The following is a 17,824-nucleotide window of genomic DNA, read 5'->3' on the forward strand; positions in this document are numbered from 1 at the left end:
ACAAAGAATGCATACAACCTTAACTGATAATGCAAGCACAAAACTAGTGTGCTGCAGTGGAAACTACAGCACAGGGGGAAAGAAACAGAATCACATAATGTTTGAGGTTGGAAGGGAACTCCAGAAATCATCTAGTCCGACCCCCCTGCTCAAGCAGGGTCACCTAGAGCAGGGCTTCTCACCTGAAGAACAGGTTCCAGTGCAACACCCAGAATATTAGAGTTCACTGGTTTCTAGAGCTTCCTACTGCATTTCAAAAGGATTATACAGGCTGTTTGTAACCTCTGTGACACAATTATAGGTGTCTCATTCCTAGATTTGCAGAAACTTAGATGTCTCAATTTGTAGCTCTTCTTTAGGCTCTTCCAGGCTGATGAGGACAGGACATTCTTGTCACTCAGGAAGACTGTGAAATATGTCCAGCAGTAGGTCCCCAATTTATAACAGAAGTTTTAGGTTTCGAAGACAGAAAACTTGAATTTTTTTCTCCTCCAGCAAAAAAAACCAACACCCTGGTATTTATTTCATCTCTCAGATAAAGGTTTGGAAAAAACAGTCAGCAACAAACTGATACAAATCAGAAAGAAATGCATAACTTTGGCAGGATGATACGGACGTCACACATCAGTCCAGTTTGGGCACAGAACTCAGGAAATTTGGGTTTATGAAATCTTTACATTTAACACTGGAATGCTGGCTCATTTTTCCTTCACCACAAGCAAAGACCTTAAGAAAATAACTGCTCATACCAAGGTCCTGGTAGTTATGGTCATGTTACCACCATGTTCCGATCCAGAATGATTTCTGTTGGAAGATCTCTGACAAAAATCAACTTGGTTGCTAAATGTCTTCATTAAGAACATCAACAAAAAAGGCCTCCATAAACCAGCTGCTTTTTATATCTTTACCAATGCCATAAGACAGTCCCGATGTACACAACTGTATCTCCACTGAAGCAGCTGTGAACTTGCCTGCTCCACTGACCGACTGTGTGGCTGCAGGCAAGTCATTCTGTGACCTTGTGCTGAGAAACTGAATAACAAGCAGGAACTTCACTGGAAAACCTTCAAGAAATTTGTTATCAATTGATCTTGAGATTTCCTGAGGAAACAAATTCCTCAGCTCTTCTCCAAGGAAGCATTTGAGACATAAATATGAGGAAAGTGGAAGATTTGATACACATGGCTATATCATCCCTGCAGTTCATGGGAAGGCCTGTAAAGTTGGGCTGATTTGTGTTCACTGGAGACCACGAATATGCAGAAAAAAAACAAAGGTGAGGGCTGTGGCTTTTGCAGTTAGTGCCAATGCATTCATGGTTTGCTGTAGGAACAATTGGAGAATACCTGGCAATACTGAGGACCTCGTGGTACCTGGATGAAAAAATACAAAGTGTTGATAACCACAGGAAGGGAAACCTGCTCTGAGAACACGCTTGCAGAGCCCCACTTCACCTACTTCCATGGCTGTGACTTTAGCAAGAAAAACTTCACCTACTTCCATGGCTGTGACTTTAGCAAGAAAACAAAACTCATCTCCATCCTCCTGGCCAGATGCTGTGAGCTGTTTCCCAGAGACTGACCACCACATCCCAGACTCTCGGCTGCGCTGCTTGCCTCTGCAGCTCAGCAGAAGCCCTTGTGAAGACTGCTCTTCTGAGTAGACAGGGTATCCCAAGCATGCACTACCACTTATTAAATGCTCCTTTGAACTCCTGCTTGTGTACCTGAGAGAAATCACTTGTCTTGAGAATGACTTGCTGCTGAGATAACGTGACTAAAGCTTAAGAAAACAGATGGGACCCGGAAACTGTGGAAGCAGACCACAAGAAAAAAAGTGTCAGGGAAACAAAATACAGCAAACAAAGGAGGCCAGTCTTACTAGGGTTCAAAAATACCCTGTCAAACATCTGGGCCAAGCAGAGTGCCCAGGATGAGGGGGCCAGTGCAGCACCTGTGGCAGGTCCCGGCTGCACCTGGGGTGTGCCGATTCTCGGAGCAGCAGGAGCAGCGTCCTGCAGCAGCATCTCTGCAGGCATGGGGCTGGCACCTGAGCACTGCTGGAAAGGGCTCCCCAGAACCTCACCAGTCCTCGCTGATGGGAGGTTTAGAGGCAAGATGGGAAAATAGGACACGGAAAAAAATGAGGAACTAGGAGGAAAACCTTAACCTCACTCTGCAAATCATAATAGCCTTGTCAAAATAAAAGTCACAGCTAAATCCTCCTGCTGTACACCTTCCCACTCTGGAAACTGTTCAAGCACAGACATTTTCTATTAGCTGCAAACTCTGCATGCATAAGGGAGAGACTCCAGCATAATATCTGCACAATAGCACCGCCATGCAAACACTATAGCAGTAATGGGAAATTTTAATGATGTAAAGCAGCAAGGTCACACGATGTGTCCAGGCAGCCCTTGGAAAGGCACAGTCTCTCCAGATATTACAGAGGAAAGCTCAGAATTGCTCTTGGTTCATTAGGCTTTGCCTGAGGGGTTTTCTTCCACTATTAACTACAAACAAGGTTCAGGCTCTTGTTACTCAGTTTCGTGAATGTAATGCAAAAAGGTGAAGGGGAAGGTTTACAAAGAGTCATTTGTAAATATGCTAAGACAATTCAGATACATTTTAAAATCCATCAGACATCCCAGGTAGTAAGTCACCTTAAACAAGAACATTGAAAAAGCTCTGTCAATACAGCAACATCTTTTTCAGCATAGAATTTTTTACATCAACATTGGCAAAGAGTCTGTGCATAAATTACACATAGCAGAACATACAGTGCAATTTCCTTCCCTCTAGGCACTGACACTATGTTTCCCTGCAGCCTGCCTGTTTCTCCCAGCTTTATGACCCCAATGAGATGAGTTCTCACTGTTTTTTTCCTTGTTACATTTTGATATTTCAAAGCATGGCCTGCTTCTCACTCCCATCTCTCCGCTCCACATTATTAATGAATTGGAAAGCAGACATCATTAGTTTTTGGAGACCATTTCTTTTAAAATTTACAGAACCCTTCATCTGAATCCCTAGAGCCAGTCTGCTGTTCTCATCTTAGAATCTTATTAGCATCATATCTCCTGGATCCTGCCATGCAAACTGCATTGCTATGCACTTTCTAGCACTTGACCCTTTTGCGGACGGAATTAATTTCCTCTTTGAAGATAGAGCAGCATGCTGTTGTGCTTGTTAAAGAAAGAAAAGTCAAACCAGAAGATGGGATACAAGCAGAGGATATTCTCAGTTAAATATAGGCCACTACAAGATTTTCTATAGGGAGGTTGAGAAAGATTGGTCAAGAGAAATAACAGACTGATGATGCTTTATTACCAGAAACATCTTCCAAAAGAGCATGCAAATAACCTGATTGACAATACTCACTGGGAATTTGTTTTTATGCTATAATCTTTTTTTTTTCTTTCTTTCTTTTTTTTTTTTTTTCAGCAGCATTGTCTTTGTCTGAAACCCTTTGCATCCTCCACCTGTTTCTGTGTGCAAAATACCCTGAGACTTTTGGTTGTTGAATTAATGTGCATACTACAAAGAACCAGAATTCGCTTTCTGCTTGGGGCAATGAAAAGGTGCCGAAGCTGTTTTTGAAGTACATACAGAGAAATAGGCCTTGTAAAAAGAGGTCTTTCTATACAAGAATAAAATGTCTATCACCCTGAATGCATTGATGTCATTACAACTATCCCCTCAAAATGCACAACATTCTTACATGTGGAGTAAACTAGAAAATCTAAAGTGTTTCTTGCTCAGTTTGCTATTTCTAGTTCCATAGCTTGCTGTCTACTGGATAATTTGCCTCATCTGCATTGTTTTTACAATTTTATTTCTGATGTGCAGTTTAAGCAGTAAAGTTTACTATGATTACTGTAAAAGAAATTCCTTAGCATGAAGACTTTATCCCTTTCATAAGCTCATCAGGAATACACTAATAAAGAACTGTAGAAGTTTATTTTTAAGTAACTTGCAAAAATGTTAAGCCAAAGAACACAGAATAACAGAGCAAAGCTTAAACCTTCTCTACCAGCAAAGCTACCAGACTCAGGAATTGGAAAGGGTCCTGGATAGCTCAAACATCAGGAGTTAGGCTGGGTCACTGGTTCAAGCAGATAGCTGACTGGATTGCTATTTCACGTGGCTGTGCCATGCTCCAAGTGAAATGAGCTGGGAGATGTCGAGCTAGTTTCAACCACACCAGGGAGCCACAGCTCCTAGGCAGTTTTCCTGGAGTCTAAAGAAAGAGGACAACTTTCATTCCTAAGACCTCTGCACACACCAGCCTTGTTCACCAAAGCCAGCCCACAAGTCAGCCCTGAACATGGGCTTTTCTGTGAAGCTTGGACCTCATTTAACTCGCACAATGGCCAAAACTTGATAATTACCTCCAGGCATCTCTTTCTAGCACAGCAGAATACACATCAGAGAAACTAACTAGTTCCTTTATGAAGAGCCATGCCCAGCAACCCAGTCGCCTTTCTATCTTGCTGTGATCTGGAACATCAGTGTTCTCAGGAAAGCAAACTTCCTCATTAAAGGATGGCAAGGTGGCCTGAGGCGTGCAAAAACCCAGGTGTTTTTTACAGGCCTAAGTAATACTGAGTCAATGAGTACCATGTCCATCAGCTTATCCTTTACATGTCTTCCAAAAGAGCATGAGGAGAATTGCTGGAGAACTATGACTCACTCTTTTCTTCTTGTTTACTACCTGCTTTCTGAAAATGTGGGGGATGTTTGTGCAGAATTCATCAGGAAAATGGTGTTAACAGCAGCAGCGCAAGTGCCAGACACAGACTGGCAGAGAGCTTATGAATAGTACAATGAATGATCTATAGCAAAAGCCATGGGCAAGAGCTAGCCATTAGTCTGGGGCTTAGTAATGCACTCTTCAAGTACATTACTCACCAATCCATCAGGCAACCTGCTAAAGAACTGAGAGATTCCAGCACTTTTAAATCTGTAACGCAATGGCTGGCAGACTGCACTACATGCCCTAGGTTACAAGGGCATGGAGAAAGACAATTCATTTTGTGTCATAGCCAGTATTTCTTCTTCTCCTTTTCTGTGTGTACTTAAGAAATGGACCTTGTATTATCTGTAGATTAATAGCCAGGAGAACGCTCTGGTGTCTCTGCTAACATTAACTACTGAGGAAGGCTTTCAAAGAATGCCTCACCCTTGCAGTTTTCATTAGCTGGACTAAGTGTGGAAGCATGCACAAGAAAAGGTTTCATTTCTTAATTTAAAAATAGTGCCTAGAATAGAACTTTTTTTAGAAAAAATATTACAATTACAAGATACTATTAGAACATTGGATATGATATAATTTAGGTTGTCAGCATAATTTGGGCCCTTCTGTATAAGCATATGATAGACTCCAACTAACGACCATATACTATCCTGGACTCATCCATTCACAAGGTGGATAATGTACACAGAAAAGGTAATCAGTCAATATTTCCTTTTATCTCTCACAAATTACTGTGTGGCTCCAACATGCATTTACTGCACACTTTTCAAACCTCACATAGAACATTGTTATTAGTCTCCTTGTGGGATTTTCTGCAACATTCATTACTATCGAAATTCTCCAGGAAGATTACCTAATCTTAGCACACCTGTGAGGAAAGAGTTTTATTACCCTCACTTTAAAAACACAGAACTGACGCAGAGAAGGATTCATGCATTAGATGACCTCTAATTTTAGGTGCTTGATTTCAAGGGTCTGGTTCTGATTTGTGAAGCATTTACCAACTTTACAGTGTTTCGTGTGTTCCGAGCAAAACTGGGAGCACTCAGCAATTCTACAAAGAAAACCTTCATGTTCCAGGCTGAAAACTTTGGAGATAAGGAATGCACAATTTGAGGCTGGCTTCTCTATTGTCTCTAGTAACATGACAAGCCTGTGGCCACACCTGTCGCTAAAAGCAAACCCCCATTGACACACTTCCCAAGCCGCTGTCTGTCATTCATTAACACTTCCAGGTTTCCACAACAGTTGGGTGAGAAGTCCCACAGACTGCAAGCATCTCTACTATACATTTTATCTGTTCAGAAAGCAATATTCAATCCATAAGCTAACTGCTGCAGCATATAACCAGAGAATAAGATTATAAAGTATATGCACAAAAAGGCTGAACTGAATCATGAAGGCCCAGTCATACCAAGTTTTGCAGTCTGGGAATGCAGGCAGGGTGTGGTACTACTGTGCTCGTATGAGGATAGAGTACACACACAGGGAATGGAGACAAGAGAGAATCCCAGGCATTGCCAGCAGGATGGGAGGATAAGAAATTTTTAAGTTAAGGCTAAATCTAAAGGCAAAGTGGAGCACCTTGCTAAAATAGTCTGGCAAAAATACTGAGGTCTTTACATGAAGCACAGAGGCTTTTGAGTTTTTCAAGAAAATATCTGTAAGGTGTCCCCCCAGTCTTGAACAAGGCATGCATTTTTTTTTTCTATTAAACTCATTTTTTGAAGAAGTGTTCATGTTTTTTTTTTCCAAGAAATCACCCCAAAAAATCATGCCAAGACAAAAAAAGAACATAGAAAATATCATTTTTAATGTGGGTAAAGAAGTGGCAAGCCATCAAAAAGAGAGTCTTTTAATAGAAAAGGTCAATACTAACTTTATGTGACAGCATAAGGTAATATTACATTCAAGTTAAACATCGTAGCTTCAAACATTAAAGTTTAAATGGTAAATTGACTTTGAATACTTAGGTTTAAGCACACGTACACTGATCTGCAGACCAGAAGACCACAAACAAATTGCCAGTGACAGTGCAGAAAAAGGGAGAAGTGAAGAAGAAAAAAAAGCTACAACATTGGAGGGTGAGAAAAGAGGACAGGAGACAGGAAACTGGAAGAATGCATGAGAAATGGAAAAAAGATGCAAGGAAAAGCATATAAGCATGGCAGAATTGAAATCAAAGTCTTGTATGAGGTAAAAACAGCATCACTTGCAAATCAGTTTAAAATTATTTAGTCTAACTGCTGCAACATCTAGAGCAAACTCTTTAATTTGGGTTCAGAGTAACTTAATTTGGTAATTAATCAATGCATGCCTCTTTTAAATGGAGATAAGAATGTTTAGACAGGATTTTACACCATGAATTAAATAATTCATTTTTAAAAACAATTCAGATTTTAATATGGATGATGCCTCAAAGAAGCATCAAAGACAAGGAGAAAAAAACACAGAGAAAATCGAAATTTCTTAGTTTTACAAATACACAGAGAAAATCTAAGGTTAAACCATTGCAAAAGTCCACAGGATTTTTTATTTTTTTTTTTGTCTTTTCTGAAGGGGCAGACTATTGCTCTGCAGAGAGGGAGGTCTGAGCAGCCCCTGTTTTGGTGACTTAGTTCCCTGCACCTACTGAATATGTTGATATTGGCACTTTCTGGATGTTTGCATGCATGTCTGAGAAGCACAACCGGACATTCACACCTTGTGCTTCGGTGTTTACTTAGTGTGCTTACAGTTGTTCTTTGCTTTATTTTAAAAGGTCTTAAATACTCTAGTGTAGTACAATTCAGTAGTTATTTCAGCATTTTGTGGGAGAAAATTCTGAAGCCTTGGTCTATTTTTTTTTCTGCAACCTTCTGCTGTGCTTGGCTGGGTCTCTGCCTGTGCAGTGTGCAGGTGGAGCTGGCCAACCAACCCTAGAGCAGTGTCTGAGCGCGTGGCAAGCTGTGCCAGATGCTGCCCACTGTCCATGCCACTGGAATTCATGCTTTCTTGCCTGAATTCTGTTAGCACATTTCCTGGCGACTTCCTGGATGATCTCCTGTTAGCACATTTCCTGGTCACCTAACACACGTTGCACAGGATCACATCCAGGTGGGCTTTGAATATCTCCAGAGAAGGAGACTCCACAGCCTCTCTGGGCAGCCTGTTCCAGTGCTCCGTTACTCTCCCAGTAAAAAAAGTGTTTTCTGATATTCAGACGGACTTCTCGTGTTTCAGTTTGTGCCTGTTGCGTCCTATCCTGTCGCTGGGCACCACTGAAAAGAGTCCTCTACCACCACCACTTCAGACATGTCACTGCTGAGGTGCCGGCAGTGCAGGCAGCTTGTCATCACACAGGGTTTCTTGCAGGATGAGGCTTTCCATGCTCTGCTCAAGGAGCTGAGCACAGAAACAACTACACTGCTCTGAAGCTTACTGCCTAAGCTCAAGGTCACTTTTCTCCAAGCGCAAGGCAAGAAGTGACCAAGTCAAAGAACCTCTGAGACAAGCAGGTATGTTTGCCTCTCCCGTAGCTCTTCCCAGAAGATGCATGTGCTGCAGCACCCACAGGGCACAAGCACCCCTCCTTCAGCCCTGGAGAGCACCACAGAGGGACCCCCCAGGCTGGGAGCTGGAGGATGACACAAAAGAACTAATCAGTTTTCTGGGAGCTATATTACTGCTGCCTGCTTTGATCTGAGCTATGGGGCTTCAAAGCCAAAAAGAGATGCCTTTGGCTCTCTTGACCCTCTTCAAGTAGATGCTGAGCTGCCTATAGCTTGTGCTCCACATTCTGAGACTGGAGAACCGTGAAGGAACCTAGCACACATGCTGTGTATTGGAAATAGGAGACAAAGCAATAGCTATTTCTCCATGTTATAATATATTAATGTTTGCAGCATGCAAATCATACCCAGAGATGTAATTGCCACCTTTTGAATTGCTTCTGTTTCCTGTTTCTCTGTTTTTGGACCTTGCTCTTTCTACTTGCTTCCAAACAAAAGAGTCAAAACTGATTTTTTTTTCTCCTTTATTTATTTTATTTATTTTTTTTTCAAGAGTGACTCAAGGCATCATTGAACACCAAATTAACACAAGAAGCAAACTGGTATGTAAAAGGACCGTTCAGTTATCAGCCACAAAGTTATGCAGCTTTCCACTGCTGTGACAGAAATGAGGAGGGAAGGACATAAAACAACTAAATGGCAGCAGCAGGTATTCACCGTGAAGGTTTCCACGTGCATGAACTTACATACACAGAACGAACACAACTCTGCTGTGCCTGTGGGGAACTCTCACCCTCAGGCTAACCCTAAAGCAAGCATTAACCTACTTATTGCACCCTTAGGCAGTTTGCTGGGTGAGAAAACTGACTATCTGGGAAGGAAGGTGAGTGGATCTCAGCACATCCTAAGTACAATATCCTCTTCTACCACTGAAGAACTACAACTGCACGGTGAAGGCCCGGTCTGAATTATCTTTATCAAATCTATTGTTCTGCCCATCTCACATGGTGAGTAGAGAACAGGGACATGACCACTTGCCCAGCTCACAAAGCACCCTCAAATTTCAGCTGCTCTTGAAAGAGGAAAACACCACCTGCCAGTGTGGGAAAACTGCCAAGGGCTCTGTTGTTGAACCCATGCTCATTCAGGCTTTGCTGATCAAGCAGCATTTGTCCCTTCAGAAGATTTATCCTGCATCCTGCTTTCCGTTGCTTACCACTGAACTCAGAAAACCTGCCACTGACCTGACTGTCACCTTGCACCTTCAGGAGCTGAGATCAGTGTTTCCATTCAGCCATATGACCACAGAAGCAGCAGGTATTGCTGCCAGTTTTAGCACCAGTCATCATAGTGTTACCATTGAAACACACACATGCCGATGCTGGAGCAGACTGTGCTAGTCATTGTTGGTCTGGGAACAGCACCACGATGAGAGTCAACGGCAAAGACTGAGAAAACCAAATCACTGAACTAGCAAAGAAAGTAGGCATCACCGAAACAAGACACCAGAACAGGCAAAATAGGCAAAAGAGTGACAGATGGTATATGGCCCTGGGTATAGAGCCAGAGACAACTAAGTGAGCAGGAAAATAAGGTGGGCGGACAGGTGAGCAAAGGGGAGAGCACCAGCTGAGAGCTTGTCAGTCAATTACAGTAGGAATGTTTATAAAGCTATGGCTGGCCTTTGCTGAAGAGCTTTCACCTGTACTTGTGGCACCAACAGCTCGTAATGTTTATGGACTTTTTACACTTGGGAATACGTGTTTAGAAAAGGAACACATGGTTGCAATGAAGAAAAGCCCCTAATCACTCCAAGAGTCTAAGCTAAGAGTCTAACCTTACAAAATCCCTTCCTTTGATTACTGGAGCAAAATGTAAATATTCAGCTGAATTTTATTGTGCTACGGTATTTAATCATTTCATTGCCAATCAGAGTTATGTATTACAAATACAGATCAGTTCCAGCGACTACTGTAGACAGACTACCAGAGGCCACAAACAGGACCTTCCGATATTCAGGACCTTAACATCAGGCTGAACCCTGATAAAGAACCAGGATCCCTTCCAACCCAAGCCATTCTATGATTCTATTATATGATTCTACGAAGGATCCTGATTTTTATATGGGACTTTAGCACCCTGCTTTGTTTCTCTCAAGATACCATTCACACAGAACCACTCCATTTCCTGTGTCTGCACTGCATAGACAATATCTGCCTGCAGCATCTTTGATATTTTTTAACCACTCTATACAGAATCATACTGTACAGTGCCATCTCACTGAATCTTTGGCTCCATTTGAACCCAGGTCCAGGGGTCAGACTGCCATCCTAGTTTTATCTAGACTATAAACAACGGAACTGCACATTACAGTCTATCTGTCTGACTGTTTTTCATTGTATATACTTTCTCTGTCCTACAAGTTATCAACTTGCTTCCTTTTAAAGCCTGCAGTCAGCTTTAATCTACTTAGTTGGGATTAATGAGAGATTTGTTAAAGATTTAAAGATTTTACACACTTTGCCTACAACTGTTGGTATCTACAACCATCAGGCAGTAAGTCCCATGCAGACAAGCTGTTTTTTATGTCAGGCACATCCATCAGGTGTGCCAAGGCTGGTAATGCGACACTGATGGCTGATGCCTGTTGCTGGCAAACTGATGCCTTCATGGAACTGTTCAGAAAGCAGTGCTCAGACCTTTGTCTGCACCTCACTTTTCTTGTGAAAAAGTGAAAAAGGCCAGGATGAAGCTGGCAGCTCAGAACATGGGTTGCTACGTTGGCATCAATAGCTCAAGCTGTCAAGGAACTCAGCACTTGCAGGAGTGGGAAATGAAAAGCATCCATGCAACCCAGGCTAGCATTGGCTGATGTTGCATGCCTTATTCAGGATCAGTGAGGAAGGAACTGGAGCTCCAGGTGGCCATCTGTTACTGTATTCTAATGGCTTAAACCAGCATTCATACTGGAGGAATGGAAGGTGGCAAGAGAGATGTGATTCTTTAAAACAAGGATTCTATGTTGAATGTGGGAACTCTTCTTGGTGGAAATTATAATGACAAATAATGTTAGTCAGCACATGGTTAAACCATGCTGCTGGGGAGGCCCCCACATTCAGAGAAGCCTCAGCTCACAGGTCTATTAGAGATCCCTGAATGAGCACATGGATAAAGGAGATCGGTGTGATACAGTGTGCTGAACTTCCAGCGAGACCCACCACCAAAAGCTCTTAGAGAACCTCCACTGTTATGGGCCGAGAGGGAGATCTCCTTTGCATTATTGTGACTGAAGGACAGAAGAAAAAAACACAGTACGAGTGCATGGTCAGTGTTCATGGCAACGGAGGTGGCTGGTGGTCTTTGTGTCTGTAAGGATGTTCTGTGACAAGGTGTTCTGCTTGTCCTAAGAGCTGAGATGCCAAAAGTCCCACATGCAAAAAACAACCTCCTGCCTGGAACAGCCACGGCTAGCAAAAAATCCTACAGGTATGCTATGCAACGTCTCTCCTTCATGATTCTGCAATTTAGACGTTATTGTTGGGAAAATCCCAAGGGGTACTCTTTGGATAGAAAAGCTGAGAATTGTCACTGAAGTCCCTCACTGCAAACTCCTCAATTAACAAAAATGCAGTAAAGTCCATTAAATCTTTGTTTAATCCTGGCCTTATGTAGACAAGACTATTACAACAGTCTTTTTCCCTATGATGACTTTGAAGTACACAAGTCAAGAGGAAAATGATGAGATGGGCTGCTAAGTGGCGAACTGTGTGCCACTTGTCCAACTGTTACTTTCTGTATAAATTTTACAGTTGGTAATTTGGAAAACCATGGTTAGAGATACATACCCTTCATATTTCTCATCTTTCACACTAGAAATGTACTTCCTCCATGACTGGTTGAGTTTTGCACCAATGCCAACCAAAAACATTACTTTAAAGTAAGTAAAGCCAGTAGCTGGACTCGATGATACTTGAGGGTCCCTTCCAATTCATGATATTCTATGATTCTAAGTGTGGATTGAATTATCAGGATGCAAACATGGCTTTCCAAATAAGTCCCTCTTAATGAAGACTAGATGCCTTCAATGCAGACATAATAAGCACTCATATTAATGTGCTGAAGAGCAAATTGCCTAAACAATGCCAGGTCAGGAAGCCATTTCAACAGCACAATAGGTGCCATTTTGCATGACTCTGCTAGTCAGCTTGATTGGTGTTTCAGATGGCTTACCTCCCTCAGGGTACAGAAAGCAAGAATTGCAGAGAAAGGCCTGGGTAAGTCTCAAGGAGAGGGCTGCAGGGAATCCTTCAAATGCAGCAGGTGGGAAACCAGAGGCCAAGCACTGGAAGACACAGGAAGAAAACACAAGTTTGTCAGGTGCACTCTGTTCAGCTGGCAAAAAACACCACCTCAATAATAACACAGACAATAAATGAGTAATACTGTGTGAAGGATTTGCCATGCTACAGACCGTTGTTACATGACCTACAAAGGCCAGAAAATCTTTGGTAGATGTGGAAGCATCAGTGCATATGCCAGATGAGTTGTCATTCTCCCACCTGAAAGATCCTTTTTCATCCCTAAATACAAAGCTCAGGGCATTCACCAGTCCTCAGAGTAGCATCAAAGAACACAAGAGAGCATTCATGAGTTTTGGTGGTTTTATGAAAACACTGAAAAGTGATCCATATATAGAAGGCCCTGCACACGGGTTGGGAGGGAGTGCCCTAGAAGGCAGGTCTCCTGGGGACAGCAGAGCAGGGCAGGTCGGGATGGTGTGCCAGGTTTCCAGGGCAGTCCCGTGCATTGGGAGAGAGCAGGTGAGGTAGGGAAACATGAATTGTGCAGTGTGCCCCAAGAAGGAGAAGAGAGCTCCGTCACTGGTCCTGTGCCCGCAATGTTGATATTCTCCTTGTGCCACATGGGTTAGAACCAGTAGTGGGGAGGGAGCACCAGAGCCAGCAGCCCATACAGATGAGAGCACAGAGTCAGCCTTCCAGAAGGAGCTGTGGGCTTTCCCCAGACAGAAGTGGAATTGCAGCACCTGCAAATTGCTATACAGCCACCGAGGTTCTCCTCCCAGCCCGTGACCCCAGGCCTCAGTGCCAGCCAGCCCCTGCAGGAATGGCCATTGCAGGCACCACTGGAGAACAACTCTAAAATCCTGGTGTGGAATCCTCTGACCTTGCACCAAACACCCTAACAAGCAAACAGATCATCTCCTTTCCTTTCCAATTTACAGGAACTTTTGTGATGAATAAAGCAGGGACTCTTACTTGGAGGTATAAGTGGCCCTGACAGTGCCACCCATCCAGAGCCCCTGCTCGGGGCGCCAGGATGCTGCCCAGGGCCACCACGCTGTTCCCTTCCGCTGCCCTTGGCCCTCCACGTAGCTGTAACTCCACGTCTCCTCACCAAGCGCCTGCCTCCTGCTGCCCTCGGCAGCCACACCAGGTATTCCTAGTGGCACCGATCCAACCCTTTGCTGTGGACAAGCTGCATGTCAGACTCAGCTACTTATCTGCTAATTTCAACAGTGAGGACCAGCTCTGGAGGACAGTCACCTCCCCCCCAGTGCAAAGGGAGGGCACCAAAGTGGAGAAGTCATGAGCAAAACATGCTTTGGAGTCTGGATGGGCTGGTGCCTCTCACCTTGCCTGTCAGGATAGAAGACAAGCCAGTTTTGTCCTCTCTATACCTAATGCAGAGTCTCCACTTATCTTCCCTCACCAGAAATCCTACAGTCACAGTTAAGAGCACAGTTTACGAAATCATTACATTATATTGGAGAAGTTTTGTATAACACACACTGTCAGAATCAAGACCTGTACTCTACATGCATATATATCTATTAAATAAAGTACAGGAAAATGCACATTATTTTGAATCAGATTGCAAGTTAAAGATTCATCAGTTCATATAACTAACACAATAAAAAATGTTTTGAAACCAAAGAGACAAACACAAGTGTTTTACAACCCAAAACACAGATTCTCGTGAAAAGCAAACCATTCTTTCCTGCCCAAAAGCCATTTCAGGATGACCCAGAGCTGAGACTCAGCACTGAGGGCTGCCACCGAGCTGCCCCAGCCCTGGGACTCACCACCCTGTTGCCACCCACGCAACGGTGCCTGGGACCGGACAGCCTGTGATTCGCACGCTCCGAAGACACGCCGCAGTCGCAGTCACACCGCAGCTTTCCACGTGCCAGGGTTTGTTATTATTTACTCTCTCCCTGTGCAGACAGCTCAGAGCAGCAGCATCCCCATACGAAATGAGAGCCTACCTGCATTCTCCTGGTGCTCCTGAGATCTTCAACCATGCAGAATGAAAAAAAACCACAAACAATCTTGGCCCCTGTCCTGCATTTCCAGAGTATTCCAGAGACCTTTTCATTGCTGAAACTGGATGCTGCCTGCTCTACGCAGGAAGCCTGAGGTCTCTCCCAGGGGCATTGCCACCCCTGCACTGACCTTGCTGCTCTTTGGAAGGTCAGGCACAGGTTTCCAACTCAAGGCATGAGTGGCGGCGCGTTTTGGATGAGCAGCAATCCCCCCATGCACGTCAGAGGCAGGCAGAGGCACTGCTCCCTGTGCGTGCTGTGCCCACAGAGCTAGCATGCCTGAAAGGCACAGTCTCTCCTGCTGGTAGCAGCCACAGAGCCATCCAGAGTGAATCATGGACCGAGCCAGCCTGCACAGGGCTGCCTGGCTGCAGAGGAGTCCCAGCTCTGGTGCATTAGTCGGTCGCCTTCTGGAGAAGTTCGGAGTTGAGCAGGTGGGGGCTTGGCGGGGCGAGAAACAGAAAACAAGATGAGGGGAAATGCGTGGAAAGGGGGGGGCTTGTTTCTCATTAATGAGCATTTCAGCTGCTGGTCTGAAGGAAGACTTCGAAAAGAAAGCACAGAGCCCTCCTGGCAGGGCAGTGAGCCCAGCTGCCCTCCCCACGTCTCACTTTTTATAAATTCTGGGAAACACTTTTAGACAGACACTGGCACTCATAAATTATACAACTCATTTGCATATCCCAGTCATGAGGCATTATGCAAATGTGACCTGATTTGCATAATGGATTCCTCTTGTCGCTTCACTTGCTTCATGCTTTTAAAAAACAAAATGAAATAAAATGAAAGCGCAAGAAGGTGAAAGCGGCAAGTTCCCGGCACTGCCACGTCTCCTCCCAACTGCACTGTCATTCACCCTCACTTGCAGCAGAGATTGGGGCGAGGGAGAGCGAACGCAAAAAAACAAAGCCCTCACATGGTTTATTTCTCTTGTAATTACAATGAACTAACTTTCCCCTGGTTGAGATTCTTCACCCCAAGCGACATATCTGAGCCAATTAAGGAAACAAAAAAACGCCCGGGAAAACAGGATAAATGGAGAAAAGACAGCAGTCCTCAAACTCCCCACCTCGCCATTTCCAGGTTGCTTGGGGCGGGGAGCCCTGCGGTGCGAAATCCAGCCAGGGCTGGCTGCTGGCGTGTTACCGCGAGCCTTTGGGGGGAAAGCCTTGCTGCTTCGACTTGGGCAGAGCCTGCGTTCCTACCGGGAGGGTGGCGGGAGTGCAGAGGGGAGGGATTGTTTTGATTGTTTATCGCAAACCATGATGGTGACATATTGGGAAGGACGAGGCGGGTGCGTGCCGGCTCCCTCCGCCGTGGGCAGGCAGCCTCCCTCAGCCCGCCGCGGTTTTGCTGCGGGCTCTTCCCTGCCCCCCTGCACCGGCACGGGCAGCAGAGCCGTGCCAGGCGGCTGGCGGCTGTACCCTGTGGGAAAAGTTAACTGTAATTCTTCAGCTTTTAAAATCAATTAACCCGTGTGTTAATTAACGTCAAGTCGACGGGAGGAGGAGGAGGAGGGGAGAGAGGGAGGGAGGAGGGAGGAAAAAAAAGCTGCAAGGGCGGATGGCAGAAGAGTTGGCACAGTGCCATCCATTCAGTGGCAACGCCACAGTTCCGTGTGATAACGGCGGCGGGTATATGTTACGGGGGCCCTGTGCGCGGGCCAGACAGTGCGGTAACGCTAAGGGAGATTATCCAGACCCCCAGGAGCAAACAGCGAGCAGCGACCGAAGGCGCGAGTGCCAGGATTACAGACGAGGTTCTTCCGCTGCAAGCCCTTCCTCGGACGCGCGCAGCTACTGGGGAGCGGGGCTCCCCCACCAGCACGGCACGACCCTGACTTCCAGCACTTTTTCCCCCCTTTAAACGTCATTCTGCCGCAGTGGAGCCAGCACAACGGATGCTTTCACACCCTGTGAGACAAAGGCCGTCGTCTCCGCCATGACACCGTTCTGTTCCAAGCCGAGGCCGGCATCTTGGAGTCTTTAAAAATAAAGGGAAAAAGGAAACGCGAACAATAAAAACAGCAAAAGAAAAAAACCTCAACAACAAACCCCTTGTGCCCGTTCTCCATGCCAGGGGCAACATGGGCATCTGTCGCAGCAGAAGGCGTTTTTGTGGGGCTTTCTTTTTTTTTCTTTTTTCTTTTTTCGCAAGCTGTTGGCGTGTTTGCCATTCAGGTTCATTTACAATTAACTCCAAAAAAAAAAAACCAACAACCACACCCAGCCCAGTCAACAACAACAAACAAAAGGGAGTAGCCGACATCGAGAGAGAAATGCCATAAGAAGCTGCAAGAATGCAGGCTACAGATGATGCCATTTGCCATTCGGACAACCTCAGGGAAAGATGCCAATTCTGCGCTCGGGAGAGACTCCGAGAAAGGAGCATGAAGGTCTCCAAATAGCATGCCGAAGGAAGGAAGGAATACCGCTCTTATAGGGCAGGATCACAGCTGCATACAGCCTCTGCTGGGAGGAGAGGGAATGTTTATAGATGGAGCGAGAGACGCCTGTGTATGCACATACGCACACACAGAAGTGTGCGTATGGACACACATACACATATGCACACAATGCCTCAGATGATTGCAGATTAGATGTGCGAGTGTGTGTGTGTGCTAGATATGTGTGTATATCTCTGAGTATACACATGTGTGTGGATATATATATTTGTGTGCACGCATGTAACATACACACATATACACACGCAGAGAGATGTATGTTTGTGTGCTTGGGTGAGACACATTTAGACACACACACACACACACACACACACACAGGCACTTACACAGTGTAAGTATACATCCCACTTTTTGACCTAGGTATACACAGAAGACAAAATAAAAATCATACTCCAGCAGCAAGCAGGCAGTCAGAGATTTATCTACATTCACTGCTATCACCAGGGAGATGAATGGGGCCGATCTGAAGCCCTTTGCAAGATCCACTATGGGAGTGAAGGAGGAGGAGGGATGCCACACAGACATGCACAAACTTGAAGACAGAGAGATTTGGAAGGTGCTACTTGTGAAACCCAGGTGGCACTCCGGAGGGGTGAGCGAGGGAAAGAGCCACACACACTCTGCAGGGTCCGGAGGGCTTGAGGCTTTTGGAAGAGGGCGTCAAGGGACATCTGGCTACTTACGTTGTCTGCGTTGCTGAGGATCCTGCAAGGTGTTCTGTTGGCACCGGGCGCTGAGCCAGGCAAGGGCACTGGAAACAAAAGGGAGAGA

At 44.9% G+C, this 17,824-nt stretch overlaps 1 protein-coding gene across 43 annotated transcripts in view; it reads right to left on the reverse strand.

Annotated features, from left to right (window-relative positions):
• Positions 1 to 17,824, reverse strand: part of LOC308176543 (uncharacterized protein) — a 129,003-nt gene that overhangs the window by 24,549 nt on the left and 86,630 nt on the right. For 35 of the 43 annotated variants that reach the window (XR_013938313.1, XR_013938314.1, XR_013938338.1 and 32 more), the window contains 2 exons: positions 17,737 to 17,804; positions 12,477 to 12,588 (listed from right to left, as the gene is read on the reverse strand). Coding sequence is in view for 1 of the 43 variants with exons in the window: in XM_080552430.1 (XP_080408556.1) it covers positions 16,452 to 16,572; positions 17,737 to 17,804 (189 nt within the window). In the remaining 42 variants the exon portion in view is untranslated. The other 8 variants (XR_013938319.1, XR_013938320.1, XR_013938321.1 and 5 more) reach the window with 3 other exon arrangements.

This window comes from Anser brachyrhynchus (genome assembly GCF_964034855.1).
Source record: "Anser brachyrhynchus genome assembly, chromosome: 12".
Classification (NCBI taxonomy): domain Eukaryota; kingdom Metazoa; phylum Chordata; class Aves; order Anseriformes; family Anatidae; genus Anser; species Anser brachyrhynchus.